This window comes from Miscanthus floridulus, chromosome 10, assembly GCF_019320115.1.
Source record: "Miscanthus floridulus cultivar M001 chromosome 10, ASM1932011v1, whole genome shotgun sequence".
In the NCBI taxonomy this organism is placed as follows: domain Eukaryota; kingdom Viridiplantae; phylum Streptophyta; class Magnoliopsida; order Poales; family Poaceae; genus Miscanthus; species Miscanthus floridulus.
In genome coordinates, this window is record NC_089589.1 from 129,707,209 (window position 1) to 129,730,610 (window position 23,402).

Here is a 23,402-nt window from a genome sequence, read left to right on the forward strand (position 1 = left end):
TGTAACATGACTTCTCTCAGCCGTGGAACATCAGGTGAAGAGGGCAGAAAGCAAGCTTTGGCAAGGAATTTGGAAAATTAATCCGAATTCATCGCTATCCATGTAAGTCGAGCACAGCATTGTCATTTGTCGGTACTATCTGTTGAGCACTCCCTCACAACAGCATCTGAATCACGACCAAAATGCACTCGATGGCATTGGAACATTGGAAGAGAACGCACAGCCTAGTGCATGGTGCTAGATATATATTCTATGTACAATGGACAATGCCATACACTCTGCAACTCAGATATGAAAAAGAAGATTGCCGTAATGGCAATATTTTTATAGTATAAAACTACAAACAAAGCGTGTGCATATGTTTTGTTAGGCTCCAGTTATCACATCTTCCTTAGGTTGTCAAGCCGCGCCTGCAGGTCGTCATCTATGCCACCATCTGGCCCACCTGCAGCTTCAGCTTGTGCAGGAACTTTCCCCGCTGCGACGGGCTTAGCAACTGCAGTCGCAGGAGCCTTGACAAGCTGGGTATAGAGAAGAATCAACATTGCACATCAGTATTATCCATCTGCAAGGCAGCGTATTCTACATCAGGATCAACAGAAGAACATGGCGATGTTTTTACCTCTGAGTTGACATCAATGCCAATTTCGTCAAGGACTTGGTTGACAAGCTCCTCTGTTTCTTCCTCCTCCTCGTCACCATCCAAGGCATCATCAATGGCATCGTTCATCACTTCACTAACCATCTCCATCTTCTCATTTTGCATCTCAAACTCCCGCATTATCTTCTGCAGGGCAGGCAGGTTCATCTGTCTGTTCATTTGTCCCATGGCTTTTGTCACACCCTTCATGGCTTCACCCATTGCTTGTGTTGATTTCAGAGTCTACAAAATTGGGCACCAGTCAATACAAGATTTTAAAGAGGACTCACGCATAACAGGAACATCTGAATTTTTTACAGTACAGTGAACCTTGCTAGGAAAGATTGAGCCAACTAAGATTGTAATCGTTCATCACAATTCGCACACAGTTATCTGACTATCTCAAAATAAACATAATTCTTAAAGTTGAGTTACCTGAATACGAAGAGATACACCTTGTAGCTGGGACTTGAGGGCATAAAATTTTGTGATTTGGTGTCTTGTGCGGATAAGGTCCTTAGCCATAATTTTCACAGCTCCCTGCGAACAATTTACAGCATATCAAAATATAATACATGAGCATGTAAAGCAATTCCAACCAAAAAAAATAGCACGTTCTTTTCAACATGTAAAGTTTTGAAAAAGTTCAAATCTAATTTACTACATATAATACATTTATACATGTTCAAACCTAAACTAAGAGCAATTGCAGCCAAAAAACAGAGCATATCATACATCCATTGAACAAAAACCACAAGGTTCTGAACAAACCAAATCAGCCAGCTTATCCTATCAGGAGGTATAACCAACTGCCTTTACACTGAACTAGACAGTTTGAGCATGATTGAATTCGTGCCAAAAATCGCACATTAAGATGCCTTAATAAGCCCCCAACACACCAACCATCAGATACAATACAATGCCATATTTCCTCAAATTTCCAGAAGTTGGTCAGAGCAATACTAAAAACATTTAAGCAGAAACACAAGATACAACCCTGGCAATAGGCTACCCAGTGAAGAATGATATTCATATGACCTTACTTATTGCATTATTAATATATGACTGGGCATGTCCTTATTAAACTTAAAGCTTCCAAGTTGGAGCTGAACCACAGATAACAAATTCACGGTGCTAAATTAAGTACCATTCCCAAAGAAAATGCGATCAAATCGGATCAAACAAGAGAGAAGGTGCTTCGACTTTATTTCTTCGCACATACCATCTGTCCCTGCTTGGCCACCTTCTTGATCTCGTTGATGAGCTTCTTCTCCTGGGCCTGCAGGCCCTGCCTCTCCCTCTCAATCTCCCTGATCGACTTGTCCAGCATCCGCTTGTTCTCCCGCAGCAGCTCTGTTGTTAACCAACCGAGGAAATGTAAACGGACATCCTGACACGCAAGTCGTTGGCGAATAAAAAGAAAAAAAAAAAAAAGAGAGTAAACGGACATCCTGAGGATTAAATTAAACCAGCAGCAGGACAGGACATGCCCAATGTGAATGGGAAATAGCAGCAATACAGCAGGGTTATTGACTACTCTATGTTGTTTCTTAAGCGAGACAACTGGGCAGAACTTACATTGCATGGTTGATTTGAACTTTTCAGAACATCAGTCAGTAGCAGGGCCATGGGGGGACAAAGCAATAACTTTGTTTCAAAATTAGAGCAGAGAAACGCCTAAAAATCGAAAAAATCTTGGGGTTTTCCTTGGGGTATGGATAATGATAAAACTGGGAAAACTAATATGATTGCGACAATTCCGGGAATAACAGGGGTGGAGAAGCCCCAACGAGATCAGCAGCAGTATATGTAATTTCTCCATCGGGGAAACCGAGAAAGGCGAGGAATTTCTCGATCGGGGACCCAGAGCGACAACAAAGACGCCCAATTTCTCCGGGGGCTGCCCACCGGCAGGAGGGGAGGATCGGGGAGTGACTGGAATCGAACGAATCGCAAGCTAGAACAAGGAGAAGAGGAGGGGAGAGGTACCGGCTGGGGTCTTCTTCTTGCCGAAGATGAAGCTCATGGCGGCGGGCGGGCGGGGGAGCAAGACGACGACTCGTTCCCTCAGATCCGGGCGGCGGCTGCGATTCGGGGACGGCGAGCCGCTGAAGAGTCCTTCCTCCCTCGTCTGCGCTGCGCGTGAGATTGGGGATTGCGGGGTCTCTTTTGGGGATGGATGGGGGTTTGATTCGTTGCGAAGGAAGGAAAGAAAAAGCTTTTGCTGCTGTTGGGTTCGTTTTTGCCGTATATAAACGCGGTTTGCCCAGCGGCAGCCGCGACGCGTTCCCTTCCGGATATGGGGCACTCGGGATTGCGACCTGATGATGCTCCTCTCCCGCCCTCCTGGTCAACGCATATTTTTCCACCAAAAAATATATAGCCTCTGAATCATGGCATCTATTTTTAATTTAGCCTCTATTTTTCCACCCAAAAAAAATGGGAGATGCTGGAGTCTCTCGAGTGAATAGGACCTCTTGTGGCTATTGGCTAAACAGTGAGTAAGTAAAACATTTAGCCATTGGATTTTTTTTATTTAAATTTTTTTAAGAGAAAAAAAGAGAGACTTTTTTTATTTTTTGAGCAGAACGAGTGGACTTGGGGCCTGTTTGTTTCCGGGACGTCGTATCGCGCGTTCGCGTTTGAGCGAACGCGGCTCCGAGGCCGCGTTTTGAGAATCGCCGACCCACGTTCGTTTTCTGCCGTGAAACGCGCGAGCGCCGCCGATCGTTTGGCGTCGTTTTCCGCGCACCTCAGCCGCCTACGCGCTTATGAGCGGAAACAAACAGGCCCTTGGTAGGCATCTGGACTGAGAAATGTTTCCGACGATGCGGTAAACGGGCCAGCCCACGTAAATGTGGAGGACTCACGTGGTTTTCTACTTGGGCCGGGAAGCCAACAACTTCAAAGCCAGCCCAGATGGTGTCAGTCAAGAGTCAACTACGTGAACACGTACTGGCTGTGTGTACTGATCTTCACGATCTCCGAAGAAAAATAGAACAAAACATAAAGGTGGTGCGGCATGTTTTTTTTTACAGTACTACGATCCAGAGCCGCCATGCTTGGCATAACAAGAGTAGGGAAACTGCGTGCTTAAATGAAGTTGTACAAATGATGAGAGGTGTTTATCTGAAAAGTTGTACAAATGATCGGCATGCATATGCATGCATGCGCCGCGTGCATGTGCCCGATCGGCCGGCCATCGCCAATTCGCCATGCATTGCTCCGTCCAGCACTAGCTAGCTAGCTAGTTTGCTTGCTTAGTTTGTACAACAGAGTTGACGGTTTACTTTCAATCAGCATCAGTAATCTACAAACAATGTCACAAAAAGGGTGTATATGGACGGTACATGCACGGTTCCTATATATCTGGAGTTTTGGAAATGTACATGCTATCAATATAAAACAAAATGTTTCAATGATTGAAAAATGCTACGAGTACGTAAATCAAAGTATAGGTTTGTGCATGTTACTATATAGTAGCATACTAGGATAGAGAAGGAAGAAACATTGTGCAGTCACCAAGCCCAATCTAATGACAGAATTCACTCGAGATAATGCTTGATGGGTGAGCAATCAAAGTACGGTTCAAAGGGTCTAAATAAACTATAATAGAACATTCGGTTAGATATCCTTTCTATGTTAATCACCAGAGTCGCATAAAAATCCCCTAATAACTCAAAATAAAAGGCTAGTACTGATGCTAGCATAGCATGTCACTCAAAGATCGTCCTTGGCTCCGATGTTCAGAAGTTTAGCCAGTTTTCCACTTTCGCAAGGCTCAACAGTACCTGCAATTTTTTCAAGTAAACATGAAAAAAAAAGTAGGTGTGAGCATTCAAAGGATGTTACAAAGCCTCCATTTTATATGATGATTTGTGTACAGAAAATGTACCGTCAGTGCCCCCTGGCCCAAGGGCTTTCCATGGACAAAAACTTGAGGAACAGTGGGCCCAGCCCCAATTATGTCAAGTATGTCAGAGTCCCGCAAATGCTTTCCATGGACAAAAACTTGAGGAACACTACGCCGGCCAGTTATGTCAAATAAGGCATCCTGAATCTCGTCTGCACGACAGAGGGTACACATTGTTGCATTACGGCATCATCACAAACTGTCCCAGAATATGCTCAAGGGCTAAAATCAACTTAAAGGATAGACAAGTGGAATTTGATATAATTGACTGGTTTGCTTTATTATTATGTAATGTAAAAAAGGGAATAAACAGATAGGAAGAACAAGGGTGCACGGTGTTTTTTAGCTTAATGAGTTGATGTGGTCTTTGTAGCCTTTTGCGTGTTAGTTGTGGCCAGCGTGGTTGCGAGTTGCTTGGCTGAAGAAGTAGTGTTGGTTAGTCGGCTGTTTGTACCGGCGCTGGTTCTTGTGTTGCGTCTTTGACTTGTAGGTAGTGGCTCTTCGGTGGTTTGTGGTCAGTTGATGTGTCGGAGTTGTTTCCGGTGAGTTGTTGTATCCCTAGTTGTAGGGGTTTTAGGTCCAGTTTTCCTAAAAAACTGGACAAACTCTTGTTTTATTTTCTTCTTCTAATATAAATCGCGGCAAAGCTTTTGCCGTCCTTTCTAAAAAAAACAAGGGTGCAGCTTAAAGGCGGTCTTCTTGCTGATGTCTGCTGTCCTGTTTCCTCACTGATTTTGCCATTTTGGTAATTATATCGTGGCTTTACTGTTTTATTTACTATATGTATCATGTCTTTCATTTACCATGAAACATCTCTTATAACATTGACTAACTTGAATAGTGCACATGAAACTTGGATGAGATGCATGGGTCCAAAGAAACAACAATACAGTAGTGCAATCTTATATCAGTTAAACGGTAATGCTCTGCCCATTATGTGCATATATATACTCTCCACTGTCTTCACAGACAGAGAGGAAGGATAAAATCGTATATTGGCCTGACGACACTAACCATATTGGCACTGTGGCAGCAGTGAATAATGTGCAGAAGAATTGTGAAATGGAAGAGAAATAAGGCTATGCCATCCTCAAGTTTGCTTATGTTTTCGGTTATCCACATTATATATAAAGCAGAGGGCATCAAGAGGTATTTGCATTTGCTTAGTTCAATATATGTAATTCATCAAGACGTATTTGTGTTTGTTTATATATGGTTCTATGTAATTCACATTATGACTTGAGAGACACTTGAAGACATTTGTGCTTACCTACGAGCCTATATATAGGACATCTCCAAGCAGAATGTCATTTAAGAATACTCCCACATGGACACTTTACCTTTTCTTTTGGGGTTCAATATATTTATTTATTTATTTATATTTTTATAGTATCATTGCCTATGCAACTGAAAGACAAATTATTCAATCTAGTTGTACAATTGCAAAAACTTGCTGGCTGAAAACACTGCGAAAGATGTATTTCATAACTCTACCCTAGCTATTTCAACAAAACTGTGTGACACTTCCACTCGGCCAAAAAACATGGCTGAAGTAGCTGGGGGGGGGGGGGGGGGGGGGGGGGGGGGGGGGGGGGCGCATATATAGAGTAACCACTCTAGAACAGTAAATTAGCGCAGTAAAACAAACCTCGCTGATCAAGCTCCACGACATATGGCCCTTTCTTCAGCTCAAGCTCCTTAATAAACACGTCCTTAATTTGCTCTTTTGCAGTGCCTGTGAAAATTTGTGCTCTCATCATAAGATAAAGAGTTTCTTATGTATACCAGACATGCATGTAAAATAAGGGTGAGAGGGGTCATATATACGCGCGTACGGGCAGTATGACTCGGAGAAGATGACAACGTCGTGGGCGGACACGGTGGACTTGACGAAGGACTTGGGCGACGACGATGACGACGCGCGAGGGCGATGAACGCAGCAGCAACTGCCGCGAGGGCGACGAACGCAGCAGCAGCTGCCGCCGCCACCCCGACCCGCCGGCCGGCGACCATCGTACGTGATACCGCCGCCGCCGGTGAGGTCGAGTCGAGATGGATGCAGGAGTACGTACGGAGACAAGGAGACTTTTTGAGAGAACCCAAGAACTAACGCACTGGCCGGTTCTGAGTTTTGACTAGGTGTGGTGTGGCTCCCGTATATAAGTAGGAAAGTTGTTTCAATCTAAACGGGTTGGTAGGATTCTGAACCGGGTAGCATAGCCGAGGCTCTAAACGATATCGACTTTCGTGCAAATCCCTTCCTGTACGTGTGCGTCCAAACTCCGAGGTTTTCGAGTCTGATGATCATAAACATTCTTCATTCATATGCTTTGACTCTGATATCGATCTCCACCAGGCGTCGAAACTCTGATCCATCGGAGTCTGATACGAGTACGAGTACCCAGAAAACAATACGAAATCCATCAGCAATCGCCCCGGCCGGCACCACGAGCCCAGCCCCACCAGCACGATCTGAATCGCATTGGCCCAAGCACCATCTGCATGCCACCCCCCATCTCTCTCTCTCTCATTTTTTTTTCCTGAACGTGCACGTGCGCCATGCACACGGGCGGATCTAGACCAAATCCGAGGGGGGGGGGGGGGGGGGGGGGGGTGCGCCTTGTCTTGTGGGTGCAGGGATATCGTCTATGAAATGTACGTGGGTGCAAATATGGTGAAAATTTGAGTCTTTCCAATGTCTTTTTAATTTTGCGTGGGTGTAGCCGCACCCACAATGAGCAACATAGCTCCGCCCATGGCCATGCACGTGTCTATAATAAAGTTTTTGTTGTATAAGGAGGAACAACAAGAAAATCTTCTAGTTGCAACTTATAGCGAGTTTACTTTGATCTTTGTGAGTTTGTTGAAACTAAAGTTTGCTCTCTTTTTTTTACTGTAATATTTAGTTACAACTTACAATGAGTTTACCTTTGATCATTGTGAGTTTGTAGAAACTGAAATTTCCTCTCTTTTTAACTGTAATAATATGTCTTACTTGAGTGACAGTATTTGATGTCGAGCTGCAGGCTAACACGTCATTTGGACACACCTAGACCTATTGGCGATTCTGGATATTCAGGTTTAGAATCACATGATCAAGAAATATCTGGCTAGACGCTGTAAACAGTTTGCTTTTTCTTCTTGTGGAAGGTTACACAGTTCTGCCGTCAAAATAAAAACACAGGTTCAGTTCAAAAAAAAACATAAAAACACAGGTACTTCGAGTTTTTTAGTGTGTAGAGAACTGCAACCTAAGCCAAGCAGATTATCATTAGGAAACTCTATCACACAAAAGCAGGTGAAGGAAGTTCATGATTCTTGTATATTTTGATTGTGTACAATTGTTACCGTGGATAATTTGAAAAACGTTAGTAAAAAAGACGTTTCTAACATTTTTCAAATTATCTTTAGTAACAATTGTACCATGGTAAAACAGACGTTTTGGCCCTTCGTTAGCGCCTGCCCAACCCCCACCGCCGCGGACGACCACCGTGATGGATCCTCTCCCTTCTAGTGTTGATGATGATCTTCACTGTGGCATCAATGGGATCCGGTCTTTCTTTGCTTTGTGGTCTTGGTGTTGTGGTCTTCAACCAGGTTCTCTCTCCATCTCCTTCCCTCCCCACCGTCCTTCCTTCATGGAACCCTTAGGGCCCGTTCGTTTGCAGTTATTCCTGTCCGGAATGATTCTCGGTGAAGTCTGGTGTATACAAATGAAATAAGTGATCCTAGCCGGAATGGTTCCGGGACGTGAATCCCCGGGAACCGAACAGGTCCTTAGAGGAGTTGAAGAGAAAGTTGAATTTTTATCATGGGAAGAAAGTTTCATAAAGAAATTCTTCAACTTTTTGGATCTTCTGTTCATCACCCCTTTGATTCGCCCGCTGGCTCTTTCTTTCTCCTGATTACTTTTCGCCGCTATACCTTTCGTTTGACGGAAGATTCTGTGGCTTGGGTCTTGGCTTCATGTCTTGGTTGATCTCCCTTTGGTTTTCATGTTCAATATCAAAGTGATCGACGTTTTAGGACTCCAGTGGCCAACAATTCTGTTGGTTTTCATATATATAATCTTTGACATACCATTGGTGATCATTTTGATGTCTATTTTCATCTTTGGCATGATGCTACCGCTCATTAGGAGCATGAGAAACGCCTCTAGGAGAAGGAACAAGCAGAATGGACAAAGGTTCTTTCGAAATGACAGAAACGTGAATGGCGCCGGATCTGGTCAGGCTGGGAGGCGGGTTCATGCCAGCGAGGGCTGGTAGGCCCGGGTTGTGCCGACTGACGGCTTGTCCCTGTCCAGGCTGGGGTGACGACCTCGTGTCAGCAGGGGCTGGCGGCCAGGGCCGTGCCTAGCGGCCACGGCTGCAGGGGCCAGGCCGGCTGGCGACCGGACCTGGCCGGCTACAGCTGCGGATGGCTAGATTTGCTCGGACCGCGCATGGGGCTTTCTGCAGCCTCCCTCTGCGGGGCTTCGGAAGGTCATAGAAGGCGGGTTGTTTGAGGCTAGGGCGAAAGCCCAGACGGCGACGTCTGCGGACGCCACTTCCACTGTGGAGGCATCCTCTTCGTTCCTCGGCAACCAGACCCGGCTACCTTCGGCATAAGGTTCCGGTGAAAACCTTGCCAGGCTCCTGCTAGGCTAACGATGATTACGTTTCAACGTCATTCACCTCGCTAGAGGCATCATTGAAGAGCTCTTTTACCTTGTTGTGGTAGTCTTTGCATTTCACCAGTAGATTTGAGGTTTTCGCCACTCTTTGACCTGGTGCTGAGGCGTTTTGTTGTTGTTGTTTTCCTACAAAACGATGTAAATCATAAAACGAGCCGTTTTGGGGTTATATCAATATATATTCAGGTGGCTTGTTGGCGCGGTCGCTTGCTAGTGTGCGCCTCCCACCGTCGCAGGCGAGTCTAAGAATGGCTTTGCATGGTGTGGCGGCGACTGGAACACTTCTACGTCCATTCGCGGACGAGTCCGAGAATGGCTCCACGTGGTGTGGCGGCGGCTGGCAACCCCCCCACCCCACCTCTCTATCCAGGCATGCACGCTTATCGGTGCATGTCTCCTACCATCGCAGGCGAGTCCGGGACTGGCTTAACGCGGTGTGGCGGTAGCCGGCACCCCCCTCCTTCGTCCAGGCATGGACGCTTGCCGGTGCACGCCTCCCATCATTGCATGCGAGTCTGGGAACGGCTCCGCGCGGTGTGGTGGCGCCAGCACCACCCTCCTTCGTCCAGGCGTGGACGCTTGCCGGTCCCCGCCTCCCACCATCACTGGCGAGTCCGGGAACGGCTCCACGCGGTGTGGCGGCGGTCGACACCCTCCCTCCTCTGTCCAGGCGTGGACGCATGCCGGTGCGCGCCTCCCACCATCACGGGCGAGTTCGGGAGCGGCGCCGCGCAGTGCGGCGACGGTCGGCGCCCCCCTCCGTCCAGGTGTGGACGCTTACCGGTGCGCGCCTCACACCATCATGGGCAAGTCCGGGAGCGGCTCCCCGTGGTGTGGCGGCGGTCGGCACCCCCCCTCTCTTTGTCCAAGCGCGTGCGCGCCTCCCACCGTCGCGGGCGAGTCTGGGAACGGTTGCATGCGGTGTGGCGGTGGCTGGCTCAACCCCCCCCTACATCCAGGTGCGGAAGCTTGCCAGTGCGCGCCCCCCCATCGACGCGCGCAAGTCTGAGAACGGCTCCGCGCGGTGTGGCGGCAACCGGACCCCCCCCCCCTCCATCGCGATGCAGCTACCTTCGGCATAAGGTTCCGGTGAAAACCTTGCCAGGCTCCTGCTAGGCTGACGATGATTACGTTTCAACGTCATTCACCTCGCTAGAGGCATCATTGAAGAGCTCTTTTACCTTGTTGTGGTAGTCTTTGCATTTCACCAGTAGATTTGAGGTTTTCGCCACTCTTTGACCTGGTGCCGAGGCGTTTTGTTGTTGTTGTTTTCCTACAAAACGATGTAAATCATAAAACGAGCCGTTTTGGGGTTATATCAATATATATTCAGGTGGGGAGTAGCACCCCCCTGACATTCAAAAGATAAACTTTGGGAAAAAAAAGTCTGTTTTACTCCAAATCCAGTTTCCTCACCCAAGAGATTTCACTCGACATTGAAGCAGACCAGTCCCTTTTTTTTATCTGTCTTTTGGTCAATTCAATTTTTAGGTGCATAAATAGAATTTGCAGAGTTTGCAAGATCAACCTCTTAGTTTCACTGGTAGAAATCGACGGTCAAATCTGATTCGTTCTATTTTGCCTACAAGCGTGGGTCAAGCCCAAATTTTGGGCGGTAATTTAGAGCTCCATCGTTGTGGGAAGTGTCTGGGTTTGGGCCACTCCTTTTCCAATTGTGGCCGAAAAGGTCGCTGCAAATCCTCCTCAATTATGGACACTAGGCCCGTTGGTGTCTTACTAAACAAAACCCAAGATTTTTTGGAGGCCCAAGTCTTTGCGTCCTTTCACTCGAGATGATCGTGATAACTCAGAGTTGAACCTTTGAACCGGTTGTTCACGAGAAAGGTACCGACTCCTCGCCTTCCTTTGTGGAGGGCGATTTGCAAAAATGGGACTCAAAACATCCGTTGTTTGCAGATTTGACACTGGACCCACATTCATAGACACAGATGGACCCACTTGTCATCCACCCGAGTGTCATCATAATCAAGGAGTCAATCTTTCGAGTGTCATTTTTGCAATTTTTTCGACGAAAACCCCAACCTCTCCCAATCTACAGTGCCGTCGCCGCCTTTGGTGAGTGCTCCTCAACCACCTCCACAAGCAATGCCCAACTTTGCTATCGACCCCGAGCCATAAATCCCCTCGGTTTTGATCTAGAAAACTGGCTCGTCCAGCAAGGGGTCGTACAGTGATTCCTGCAACCCCCTGCGGCGACATGACGACTTTTCCATCATCACCTTGCATCCAGCGCCGGAGCGGCACCAACTTCATGATGCAATGGATGCTGTGATCGACTACTTCCAAGAGGAACATGTTGAATCTGAGTCCACATTTGCTTCTGAATGGTGTTGAAATTGTTGTGGAGGAACATGATCGTGGAATTAATCTACGTGTCTGCCCGTGTTCAGGATAATTTGTTGGATTATGTGTCTAGCTTCTCCTCTGCATTCCAGACCAAAGAGTTCATTACACAGGCTATATAAGCTCATTTTGTTCGGTTGTCACCTGAGCCAACAACAATCAGTTTAAATCTAGAGTTTTGGTTCGTTTGCTCAGTCATTCATATGAGCAAAATTCCAAGAAGTATCATTATTGTTTATCAAGGTTCTCTGTTTGGAGGTGCTGGTAACTGCTGGAGTGTACCGGTATTTGTGTTCAATTCAGAGTTTAATGATGCACAGGCAGGTGATGAAGACCGAAATCCTGTAGATGGAAATCCTCACCCTCTCTCAGGTCAGCAAGATCAGCTACATCTGCTGCAGCCAGTTTTTGATAACTTGCAGGATCTGGATGAAATGCAACAGGCTAATATGGATGAGTGTTGGGAACCAATTCATTTGCCTGATGCGGCAGCAACAGCTAATCTAAATGGTGTCTGGCAAGCTTGGCCAGAGCAGCAGTGCATACCAGTACCGCAAGCAGAACTTCAGCAAGTAGAGGAGTCGGCAAACAATTTGGTTCAAGAGGCAATGCTCTAGCACCCTGACCATCCTCAATTCTCTATGCCAGTCAGCCCAGGAACAAGGGAGTTCTTTAGTGCTAAAGGCCCACCAATAACCCCAGAGCAGAGCTGCCTTTAGCCAATCTTTCAGAAGTTGCACCATGATCCAAGTCTGGACAACAGCAATGATTCCTCTGTTAGAAGAATGGCCAAGATTATTGTGTTGCACCAGTGTGTTGGCCCTTCTCCTTCTATCTGGATGCTCATCACTAAAATTTCTGAGTTACCAGATCCGGCCCATCAGCAGCTACATGGTCCATCACCAGTGTGATAGTATTTATTATTACTACCCTCATACCCAGCCCACAACCCAGTAAGCATGCCATGTGGCCGTTCTGCCCCCCAAGCGCATGCATGATTTCAGCTGCATGTATGTATGCCTGGTCCGCACACTCACGCTCACAATGTGGGGCCCACCTGTCTAGCATTCGGCATGTCCATCGTCTTAAGCAGTTAACAACCAACACTTTCATATCTTGAGATACCAACATTATTGCTGATGGGTCACCTAACTGCATCTGTTCATCTGTATGCAGATGGCCTGGAAATCTGGAACCGGTCTCCTCATCTCATAGATACATGCTGCACTGCCTTGCCCTTGCAGAGAACATAATTGGAAGCTAACACACGAGTGAATCTGCTCTATCACTGTCGTAGTATATCATGCATAATCCAGTCCCCTTAATTAATCATCTGATTCAGCTGTCTCCCGTTTTAATGTCCAACCATGCTTGCATGTGCAGCTCCACCTGCAGGTCCTACTACAGTCCCTCCTGTGCCATCTCATGCTTTACTACTGCTAGCAATCCTAGTGTTGGAATGAAAAGGGCTGCTCAGGTGCCCAGTGGAAATGAAATGAAAAAAGATCATTGATGTGCATATGCACTAATGCACTTATGTAGGTTCATTGTCAATGATGGGCCTGTAGATTAAAAGCCCAGGCCAGCTTTTCAGTTTTATGTCTCATGGCCTGTTTGTGTACCCTCTTGCTCTGTTGCATCACTGTATGTCAGCCTGTCCATCCCTCCCCTCCGGTGACATATATAAAATGAATATTCCATAACCGCTTGGTCTTCATCATTCAGCTAGCATCGTGCCCTGTTCGCTTGGCAGATAAGCCATAGCTGAAAGTACTGTTAACTGATTTGTTGTGAGAAAAAAATATTGTTCGTTGGCTGAAAAAGTACGGCTTATAAACCAAGCGAACATGGCTGAAAAGCTTTATATCTGACACCACCATCTCACTCCAGGAATTCAAGATATATATACATATATATCCATACTGATGATCATACATTTTTCAATTCAACACCCAGCTGATTCCTCATCATGGATGATATTTCCTCTTTTTTAAAGTAAAAAGAATGAAAGAAAAGCAACAGTCAACCAATCTTGTGATGGCGCAACGGCTAATTGAGCACATGTTGAGTGAGTGAGTGGTACATACACTTTAATTAGTAATAAGCTGATCTCTCTAGCTCCAAGTAAATCTTAGAACCATGCTACTTACTACTTGCTAATAAGAAAACATTATGTACAGAGCTAGGCTGGATTACAGAACTCATGCATATCTACAAACTTGCACCTTTTCACACTGAAGGTTGGCATACTGAAAATTGACAAGGACCACAGTGCTACTACACAGTACATACTCTTCTGTCCGTATGCGCGCCTGTACACATCCGCATTTACACGGTTGGTGAGAAGCTGCTGAAGAATGAGCTGAACCATTTGTTTGGTTGCGCAAGCATTTCAATTTTCAGCGTGTGAAGCTAGCTAGGTGCTCCCAAATGGGAGTTTGGGACCAGATAAGGAGATGCCGTGTCCGGTGCCCCTCCTCACCTACAAATCAAACCCACTTCCTGAAATTTTGAAATGCCAATGAATCTTGTGGAAGATTGCTTACTTTAATTAAGGGGTCGGCCAGTGCATGCAATGGATTGAGTCTACTATTAGTAGTAGTCTGGTACTAGTATATGCATGTTAGTGCAATGGATTATGTCTAGTGTTGCATGTGTTTTTAAAGTGTGAAAATCATAGCCCTTGTCTTGAGGTGATTAAAGCTCTAAACCCCTTCGTGGACCATCATTAGTGCACTGAACTGAGACGTGCTGCAATGCAGTTTCAGTTTCAGCCTTTCAGGGTGACTGTAAGTCTGTGACAGCCTTTTTGCAACCTGCATATGAAAAACCAGTGGAATTTCATCAGAAAATGCATGCACAGCCCTTGTCTCGAGGTGATTAAACCACTAAACCCCTTTCAAAAGCTAGATGGAGCACCATTTGTAACGACAAGGCACGGTCTTTGCAACCTGCAGATGAAAACCAGTGGAATTTCATCGGTCAGTTTATTTGGCGTCGTCAGATCCTTTGGCTGGTGACTGGTGAGAGAATCTTGGACCTCCCAGTTGCAACGATGAAAAATTCAGGCAGGCAAGGTCATCAACATCGCCCAAAAAATATTCAGAGAATCGAGTTGGGTGTTCTAGAATATATAAACTTAGCTCGGATGGATCCATGAGCTCTGAATAGGTCACCTAAGCTAATGCTAATCATCGTGGCCATCAGCATCAGCGTCCGCAATCTAATCAAGACTGCTCCAAATCCAGACACATGCATTTGTTTTTTTTTATTCAACTGTTTCCTCCTCCTCCTCCTCCTCTCTCTCTCTCCTCTCTCTCAGTCTCAGACACAATTTTTGCAGGGCTTGTTTAGTTTGCAAATTTTTTGGCGAAATTGTACTGTAGTACTTTCGTTGTTATTTGGCAATTAGTATCCAATCATAGTCTAATTAGGCTTAAAAGATTCGTCTCGTGAATTTCGTCTAAACTGTGTAATTAGTTTTATTTTTTATTTATATTTAATGCTTCATGCATGTGTCCAAAGATTCGATGTGACGGGAAATCTTGAAAATTTTTGCAAAATGAAGTACGATACCTTGGCTTTTGCAGAAGCAAACAGCACTCACACTCATCTCTCTCTCTCGGGTCTCACTCAGCACCACCTCCCCCATGTGATGTGAAGCCGCGTCCCCTACTACCTCTCTGCTTCTCTCTCTCTTCTCCGTTGGACGCAGAGCCGTCGCCTTATCACCTCCAATTCACCATACGAGTCAGTCACTGCTACATCTGTTTCGGTGCACTCTGTCCCTCCCTCCATCCCTGCTCTGGTTTGCCTTCTTGGTCCTCTGTCTTCCTCCTCCACTCCTCCCCTGACGCTGCAGCTGCAGGCTTGGCTGCTTGGGTCAACTGTCCGTGCTGTGCTCTCCTTCTTCTTCCTGCTCAGCCTCAGCTCTTTCATTGCTTCATCCCACTGCTGCAGCTCTTCTTAGCAGTCTGTTCTGACTGGTGGTTGTTTCAGTTTCTAACGGTTCTTCCTTCTGACAGCCAGGCATAGGTGGCAAAATCCAGCGCCCTGTAGATTCAGCTCCATTCCCTGCTGGCTGCAACTCCCTGTCAATCTTTCGAGGCCGCAGAGCTTTCAGTTCTTGCTGCTCTGCTTTCTTGCTCTTCCGTTCACCTCCGCATTCCTCCCTTCCTCTGTCTCTAATGGTGGATCCAAGCTAGCTTTTAGTTTTCTTTCTGCCAAACGGAGGAGACGCCACTGGATAAGATAAAGCAAGGAGAGGAGAAATGAGAGCTTTGAGCAGCGTCGGCGTCGGACTGGCCGTGGTGTCGTCGCTACTCCTGCTGGCGCTCACCACCGAGCTCTACTACATCTTCGTGCACAAGCGCCGGCAGCGGCGGCGCGCCGCGGCCATCTCCGACGCGGCGTCGTCCCCGTCCTCCTCCTCGCGCGAGCTGTTCCAGCTCTTCTGCTTCAAGAAGCCGCCGGCGGCGCTCGCGTCTACCTACGCCGTCCCCAAGCCGGCCTCCGCCGTGGCGGTGGCCGTCGACGGCAGCGGCGGCGACGACGACGACGAGACGGTGGAGGCGCAGCTGATGCGGCTGGGAAGCATCGTAGGGCCCACGCGCCTGCTGTTCACCATCAAGGAGGAGACCCGGGAAGACCTGGAGTCCGAGGACGGAGGGCGGCGCGGCCGGAGCCGCAGCCTCGGCGAGCTGCTGCATTGCGCCGAGACGCCGCCGTTCCTCACGCCCAGGGCCTCGCCGTCGCCCGTGCCCACGGCCGCAATGGACAACTCCTACAACCCGCTGTTCAAGTCCCCCGCGGCCAGCCCGGGCCTGAGCGCTGCCCCGGCGGTGTCGCCGCCGCCCAAGTTCCAGTTCCTCAGGGACGCCGAGGAGAAGCTCTACCGCCGCGCGCTCGCCGAGGAGGAGGCCATGAGAGCGCGGAGGTCGCCGGCGGCCGCTGCTGACGAGGATGGCGGGTACATCACCATCGTGGTGGCCAAGAACAACCGCGTCATCCCCATGCCGTCGTCGTCGCCTTCGCCACCCAACGCCGCGGCCGCCGCCAGCGGCGGCCATCAGTGAGCGCGCGACTGATGAGCAGAGCTGTTCAGATGGACAGGAGGTTTTGATGGATTAACGACTTTCTTCATACTCCCTCCCTGTGCATTCTTCAGTGTTCTGCTATTGTAGTAGCTCTTGTGATGTAGTAAAACTTTTTTTTTCTTTTCTTTTTGTTTGGTCTATGGTCTTGTGACCACGCCAAATTTGAACCAGTGATTGGATGTATATAACATCAAACCGATGAGGAATTGACAATTTCAGTTCAGATCAATATGTTTCTCTTCATATTTGTCAGTAAGTACTACTATCCTACATGCCAATTTGCGACCTTGTGAGGTGTTCATTTTTTTTGGTACAAATGTTTGAAGCCAATTTGATGTAGTGCTTCAGTGGAGCTTGTTTGGTATATCTTTTTCCTTGGTGTTTGATTGTACTTGTAGAAATGTATGGAAGGATGTATACAGCTGTTCGTGCACATGATATGAGGATGACTAGTGGATTATGATGTCTGAAAGCCCACACTGACTTGTCTGAAAGTGCAACTTTACACTTTCTGATAATCAATTTGTCAGACGTACATGTCCTAATACATTTCCCTTGCAATTCGTATCAACTTTGCTGATTCAGTCGTTGCTTACAATTCCGGTAGCTTCGCATATCTGAAGCCAAAAACCTTTTAGACTTGAGTTTGTTCAGAGTGCAAATTTTTTCCAAGTCTTCTTCTCAAGTCCCTTTGGGCACACCTTTGTTCAGACCGCCTCTAGAACAAAGAGGGCGAACATGTGTCAAGAAATAAGCAATGCCATCTTTTCAGACCATTGTTCAACCCTTTATGTGATGGTAGCAGGCATTTTTTCAGGCTTGCCTTTCCTACTGAAGTTCCAAAGCATAGAGCCTTTTTTTATTAATTTCTGCAGTGAAAGCATTCAGAAAAGTTCTTGCCGGCAAAAAAGCTTCAGGAAAAAGGCTCCATATTCCCATTGCTGTCGATGATGCCTTCATGTGCAGTGCAGTTGCACCTCCACGCTTGTGTCCTTTATCCACTTTAGAATTTACCTTAGTATTATTCCCTTCCAACTCTTTAAGTTTCGCTAGTGCAGAGAGCTAAAAATAAATAAATGAATAAACCTCAATAAACAAATAAGCTCTCTTTGAGTTTTGTGACCAGAGTGCACACGCCAGAAGCCTGCCATCTTTGTTTGTTCCCATGTATTCTTCTCTGATTACATTGCTGTGCACAGTCAAAGTTTATTTGGAGGATTCAGAGAAAAGATTCCTTGACCAATATCAGACACATGCAGTATTCTTTAACCTCACCCAATAGGGTGGTACAAGCTATTTCCATGGAAATATGATTGCATAGTGGACTAATCAACTAGCAGTGCACATTACAAGGTAACATCAGTGCCCGTCTTCCTGATGGTAGTGGTTGGGGCTATATTCACAATGATCCACAAGTCAGAAACTGTCAAGTCCTGCTTGGAATTTTCAGAAGCGCATGCATAAATGGACAGATGCAGGCTGCAGCTGTCATTTTGGCGGTTATTAACCACCTTTTGCCGTCACTTCAGAATGCTTATCTGGAATTAGGCACTTGTAACAACCTTTTCCATTTTTAAAAGCTGAGTAATGACTTCACTCTATCAGTCACGCTGAGCCAGTAGTATTTCAGTCCAGTGAGTGAAGACTAGGAACACACCAGAACTAACACCGTGTCAATGACACAATGATGCATACTACTACTATATGCTGCTCCCTCCGTTCCAAATTATAAGAACAATAATAACAACAACGACAACAAAGTCTTTAAGTCCCAAACAAGTTAGAGTAGGCTAGAGTTAAAACCCAACAGAAACAATCAAGGTTCAGGCACATGAATAGCTGTTTTCCAAGCACTCATATTTAAGGCTAAGTCTTTGGGTATATTCCATCCTTTCAAGTCTCCTTTTATTGCCTCTACCTAAGTCAACTTCGGTCTTCCTCTGCCTCTCTTCATGTTACTATCCTAGCTTTGGATTCCACTACGCATCGGTGCCTCTGGAGGTCTCCGTTTGACATGTCCAAACCATCTCAACCGGTGTTGGACAAGCTTTTCTTCAATTTGTGCTACCCCTAATCTATCACGTATATCATTGTTCCGAACTCGATCCCTTCTTGTATGACCGCAAATCCAACGCAACATACGCATTTCCGCAACACTTATCTGTTGAACATGTTGTCTTTTCGTAGGCCAACATTCTGCACCATACAACATAGCAGGTCTAATCGCCGTCCTATAAAACTTGCATTTTAGCTTCTGTGGTACCCTTTTGTCACATAGGACATCAGATGCTAGGCGCCACTTCATCCACCCTGGTTTGATTCTATTGCTAACATCTTCATCAATATCCCCTGTCTCTCTGTAGCATTGATCCTAAATATTGAAAGATATCCTTCCTAGGCACTACTTGACCTTCCAAACTAATATCTTCCTCCTCCCTAATAGTAGTGCCGAAGTCACATCTCATATACTCGGTTTTAGTTCTACCGAGTCTAAAACCTTTGGACTCCAAAGTCTCCTGCCATAACTCCAGTTTCTGATTCACTCCTGTCCGGCTTTCATCAACTTAGCACTACATCAGTCCGCGAAAAGCATACACCAAGGGATGTCCCCTTGTATGTCCCTTGTGACCTCATCCATCACTAAGGCAAACAGATAAGGGCTCAAAGCTGACCCTTGATGTAGTCATATCCTAATCGGGAAGTCATCCGTGTCTCCATCACTTGCTTCAAACACTAGTCACAACATTATTGTACCTGTCCTTAATGAGCCCGACGTTTTTCGTTGGGACTTTATGTTTGTCCAAAGCCCACCACATAACATTCCTTGGTATTTTATCATAAGCCTTCTCCAAGTCAATAAAACCATGTGTAGGTCCTTCTTCTTCTCCCTATACCGCTCCTATAACTTGTCTTATTAAGAAAATGGCTTCCATGGTTGACCTTCCTGGGTATGAAACCAAATTGGTTCATAGAGACCCGTGTTATTGCTCTGAAGCGATGCTCGATAACTCTCTCTCATAGCTTCATAGTATAGCTCATCAACTTAATTCCCCTGGTAACTAGTACAACTTTGAATATCCCCTTTATTCTTGTAGATCGGTATCAATATACTTCTCCTCCACTCATCAGGCATCTTGTTTGATCGAAAAATATAGGTTGAACAACTTGGTTAGCCATACTATAGCTATGTCCCTGAGGCATCTCCACACCTCGATTGGGATACCATCCTAGTCCCATTGCCTTACCTCCTTTCATCCTTTTCAACTGCCGCTCTGACCTCAGATTCTTGAATTCTCCGCATCAAAGCAGCCTATTGGTGTCATCAAAAGAGTCATCCAACTGAAAGGTTGTGTCCATATTCTCACCATTAAACAATTTGTCAAAATACTCTTGCCATCGCTTGTCGGATCTCATCCTCCTTCACCAAGAGATGCTCTCTTTCATTCCTTAATGCACTTAACTTGGTTGAAGTCCCTTGTCTTTCTCTCACGAACCCTAGGCATCCTATAAATGTCCTTCATACCTTCCTTCGTACTCAAATGTTGGTAAAGATCCTCGTACTGCTCTACCCTTTACCATACTTACAGCTCGCTTTGCAGTCTTCTTTGCCACCTTGTACTTGTAACACCCCGGTGTTACGATCTCGTTTAACACCACGATTCTGGCCTAAGAAAAATTACTCGAAATGATTTTTCCGGATTTTAAAACAAAATTTAAAAACCAGCTTTTCGCGTCATCGGTAAAAATTTGGAAGGTATATTTTAAAGCGCGGTTTGTGGCGATTTGTTTTGCGTAAAATAAACACATAACGCTTTAATATTTTGTTCCATGGCTTGGTACTAGTATGAGCTATCGCATACGCTATTTTTTTGTTTTTTTTTGTGAGCGGCGGTGCGCCAGGTCCTTTCTCTTTTTCCCCGCTCTATCTCGCGCGCCTGCTTTTCAATGGCTCTTTCCTTGTCTCTTTGCCTGCCTTAGCGTGGTCTCATCCTCGCCTGTTCTCGACGTCGTCGCGTTGCCGGCCAGCGTCGCTGTTGTAGTTGACCGCGCGTAGGAGCACCTCTTTGGAGCTGTCCGTGCCAACCGACACGCTCTGCCGGCCACCTTGGGCCAGGCCAAATCCTCCCCGTCCTTCTCTGCTCTGTCTGTCTCTGTCTCCGATTGATTTTCCAAGCCGTGGCCTACTGCCGCTGTTGCCTCGTACGCTGGGTCGCGCGCAGAGCCGAGCCGAGCGCCGTCTGGCCATGCCGTGTCGATGCCTGTGCTGCGCTGTCGATTCCGCGTCGAGTCAACTCATGGAGGCCGAACCTCACGCTGTTCCTCCCTCCCTCTCTTTTTCTGCTGCCGAGGTGGAAGCGCCCCTAGCTCCAGTCCGTCGTCGACCGAGCCCCGCTGCGCTGCTCATCCACGTGTGCACCGGTGCCCTTCTTTTTCCCCACCTCGCGCACGTGAGTTCTGCGGTCCACGCTGGGCCAACTGCCCACAGCGTTGTTCTGCGGTCCACGCTGGGCCAACTGCCCACAGCGTTGTACCTCCCCGCTGCACCAAGCCACTCTCCTTCCACGCACCAGTGCCGCGCGTGGCTTTGCTCGACTCGCTCCCCAGCGCGAGCTCCACTACACTGCCATTCCGATGCGCCTCCTCCGCACGCCATGGCCACACCCACCTTCCAGTTCCCTGCCGCCTCGAGCGTGCCCCTTGGTGCCACGCAGGAGCCGTCATCCCAGTTCCGCACGCCAGCGCCCCGCCGATGCTGGCTCATTCCCGCGAGCGAGCGCGCCCGCGCTCCTCAGGTCCGTGTTGGGGCCTGCTGCTCCGACCATGGCCGTCATGTGCGTGCGCGCGTGAGTTCCCGCGACCCGCGCTGGGCCGCTCCACCTTCGGTTTGCCCTCCCCGCAGCGCCCGCTGGGGCCACGCCGAGCTCGGTCGGGTCCGCCTGCTGCCTGGAGCCGGCGAAACGCCCCCGCCGTGGAGCCGTTTCACCTCCGTCGCCATCGCCTCGGGCCATGTCATCGTCAACCGCATGCACGACCGGCCCCCCTACTACTCATGTGCCGCCTGGTCACCGTCCCTCCGGCAGGAATCGGCCGAAGCTGCCGTCATCTGCTCATGCTCTGCTTGGGAAGAAGACGAGGGGGACTGCGGGGTAAGAAGATGATCTTTCTAGGGTTCTAGGTGTAATGACTGAGGCTCACTAGAACAGCGGCGTACAAAATAAATGGAAGCATAGGGATGTACTTGCAAAACTGTCATGCGTGCCCAGTCTGTTGGGCCACTCGCCCTGCGCCCCGCGGCCGCGGCCGCAGCCTGCTCCGCGCGCCACCGCCTGGGCTGGCCTTGGTCCGCTTGCGCCTAGGCCGGTCGGGTGTCACCGCCGGCTGGTGCCGCGCCTGGGCCGCGCGTCTATGGACCATCGGTCCCCGTTGGGCCGCTCGCGTTGCGCGACCGCCCCATCTGGGCTGCTTGCTCGCTGGGCCAGGTCTGAGTTGGGCCGTTTCGGGCCCAAGGAGTTTTAGCTTTCTTTTTCGGTGTTTTGCAATTTTAATAACCGACTGCATGCTTGGAAATTCAAAATAAATAGTAGAAAAATCATAAAAATGCCAAACCAGTTTTGTTTAGTTCCAAAAATCATGATATACCTGTTAGTATATTTGGTTCACATAGTTTGATAATATTCTTGGAAGTTATATAATTAATTTAAGGTACTTAATATTGTAAAAGTATAAACTAGGTAGGATTTGTTGTGATCAATTGGTAATATTATTGAATCTGAAATTTATACAGTAGGCTCCTAGCAATATTAGGTACTCACTGTAATTTTTGTAGCTCTAGAATAATTAGTTTGCTAAATAAGATAATGATGCCCTATTTCAAATAAAGATTAAATCGATAGAATGAAATAAAGAAACACCTTGGTTTATAGAACTAAAATAATTGTTGGGAAATGACTGCCTTATCCGACAACGTGTATATGTAGCCTAAGTACGGTTGTCAGTTAGAATTAGCCTATTAACTCGAGAGGAGTACGTCGTATTTTACGAGTCACGATTGCAGTTGATTAATTACATCTTTGCATTGCATCACATGCATATCATATAGGTACGATGATGGATCAACGAATCAATTGAAGGATAATTGAGAATCCGAATGTGGTGTAATGGTATTGTCTCTAGGAGATGATGCAATGGGCTTTCTATTCAGTTGATGGTGGATGATTTGAAGATGCAGATACTAACTTGTTAATATATATCTTACACAAGCAAGCCTCGGTGCATAACCCCTACTTTTCTACAGTTTAAATTATATGTGTGCATTAAGTTTTAAGGAGTTGAATGAAACCCACTTGCATATATATATATATATATATATATATATATATATATATATATATATATATATATATATATATATATATATATATATATATCTTTATCCTATGAGTCTTACTAGTATGACAGGATCGTGTAGAATGCTATGCTACAGAATTCCGGTAGAAGTCGAGTGATTGCCTGTCACTCGCGAGTTATAGGAAATATATTACTGCATTATTATCACTTGGAAAAATATAAATGGTGGAAATAATAAATGGTGACCGGGCAGGGATATGGTTTGGGTATTGGTGGGTGTAAGAGGTTGTGTCGCCGTGGACGCGGGGCATGGCTTGGTTACACTGTTTTCCATGCCTGTGTCAATTAAGGACCGGTCATTGCATA

General features: G+C 46.9%; 2 protein-coding genes and 1 pseudogene across 2 annotated transcripts; 1 reads left to right on the forward strand and 2 right to left on the reverse strand.

The window, feature by feature from the left end:
- Positions 1-205: 205 nt before the first annotated feature.
- LOC136485686 (vacuolar protein sorting-associated protein 2 homolog 1-like) lies at positions 206-2,870 on the reverse strand. The gene is made up of 5 exons (XM_066482532.1): positions 2,630-2,870; positions 1,863-1,993; positions 1,076-1,180; positions 623-883; positions 206-521 (listed from the first exon to the last, which is right to left on the reverse strand). The coding sequence occupies exons 1-5, from the start codon at positions 2,664-2,666 to the stop codon at positions 381-383; spliced, it is 675 nt and encodes a 224-aa protein (XP_066338629.1). The 5' UTR covers positions 2,667-2,870; the 3' UTR covers positions 206-380.
- A 1,490-nt stretch (positions 2,871-4,360) lies between these two features.
- Positions 4,361-6,566, reverse strand: LOC136485972 (glutaredoxin-C8-like; annotated as a pseudogene).
- An 8,669-nt stretch (positions 6,567-15,235) lies between these two features.
- On the forward strand, positions 15,236-17,105 carry LOC136485688 (uncharacterized). The gene has a single exon (XM_066482533.1). The coding sequence runs from the start codon at positions 15,864-15,866 to the stop codon at positions 16,665-16,667; it is 804 nt and encodes a 267-aa protein (XP_066338630.1). The 5' UTR covers positions 15,236-15,863; the 3' UTR covers positions 16,668-17,105.
- The last annotated feature ends 6,297 nt before the right edge of the window (positions 17,106-23,402 follow it).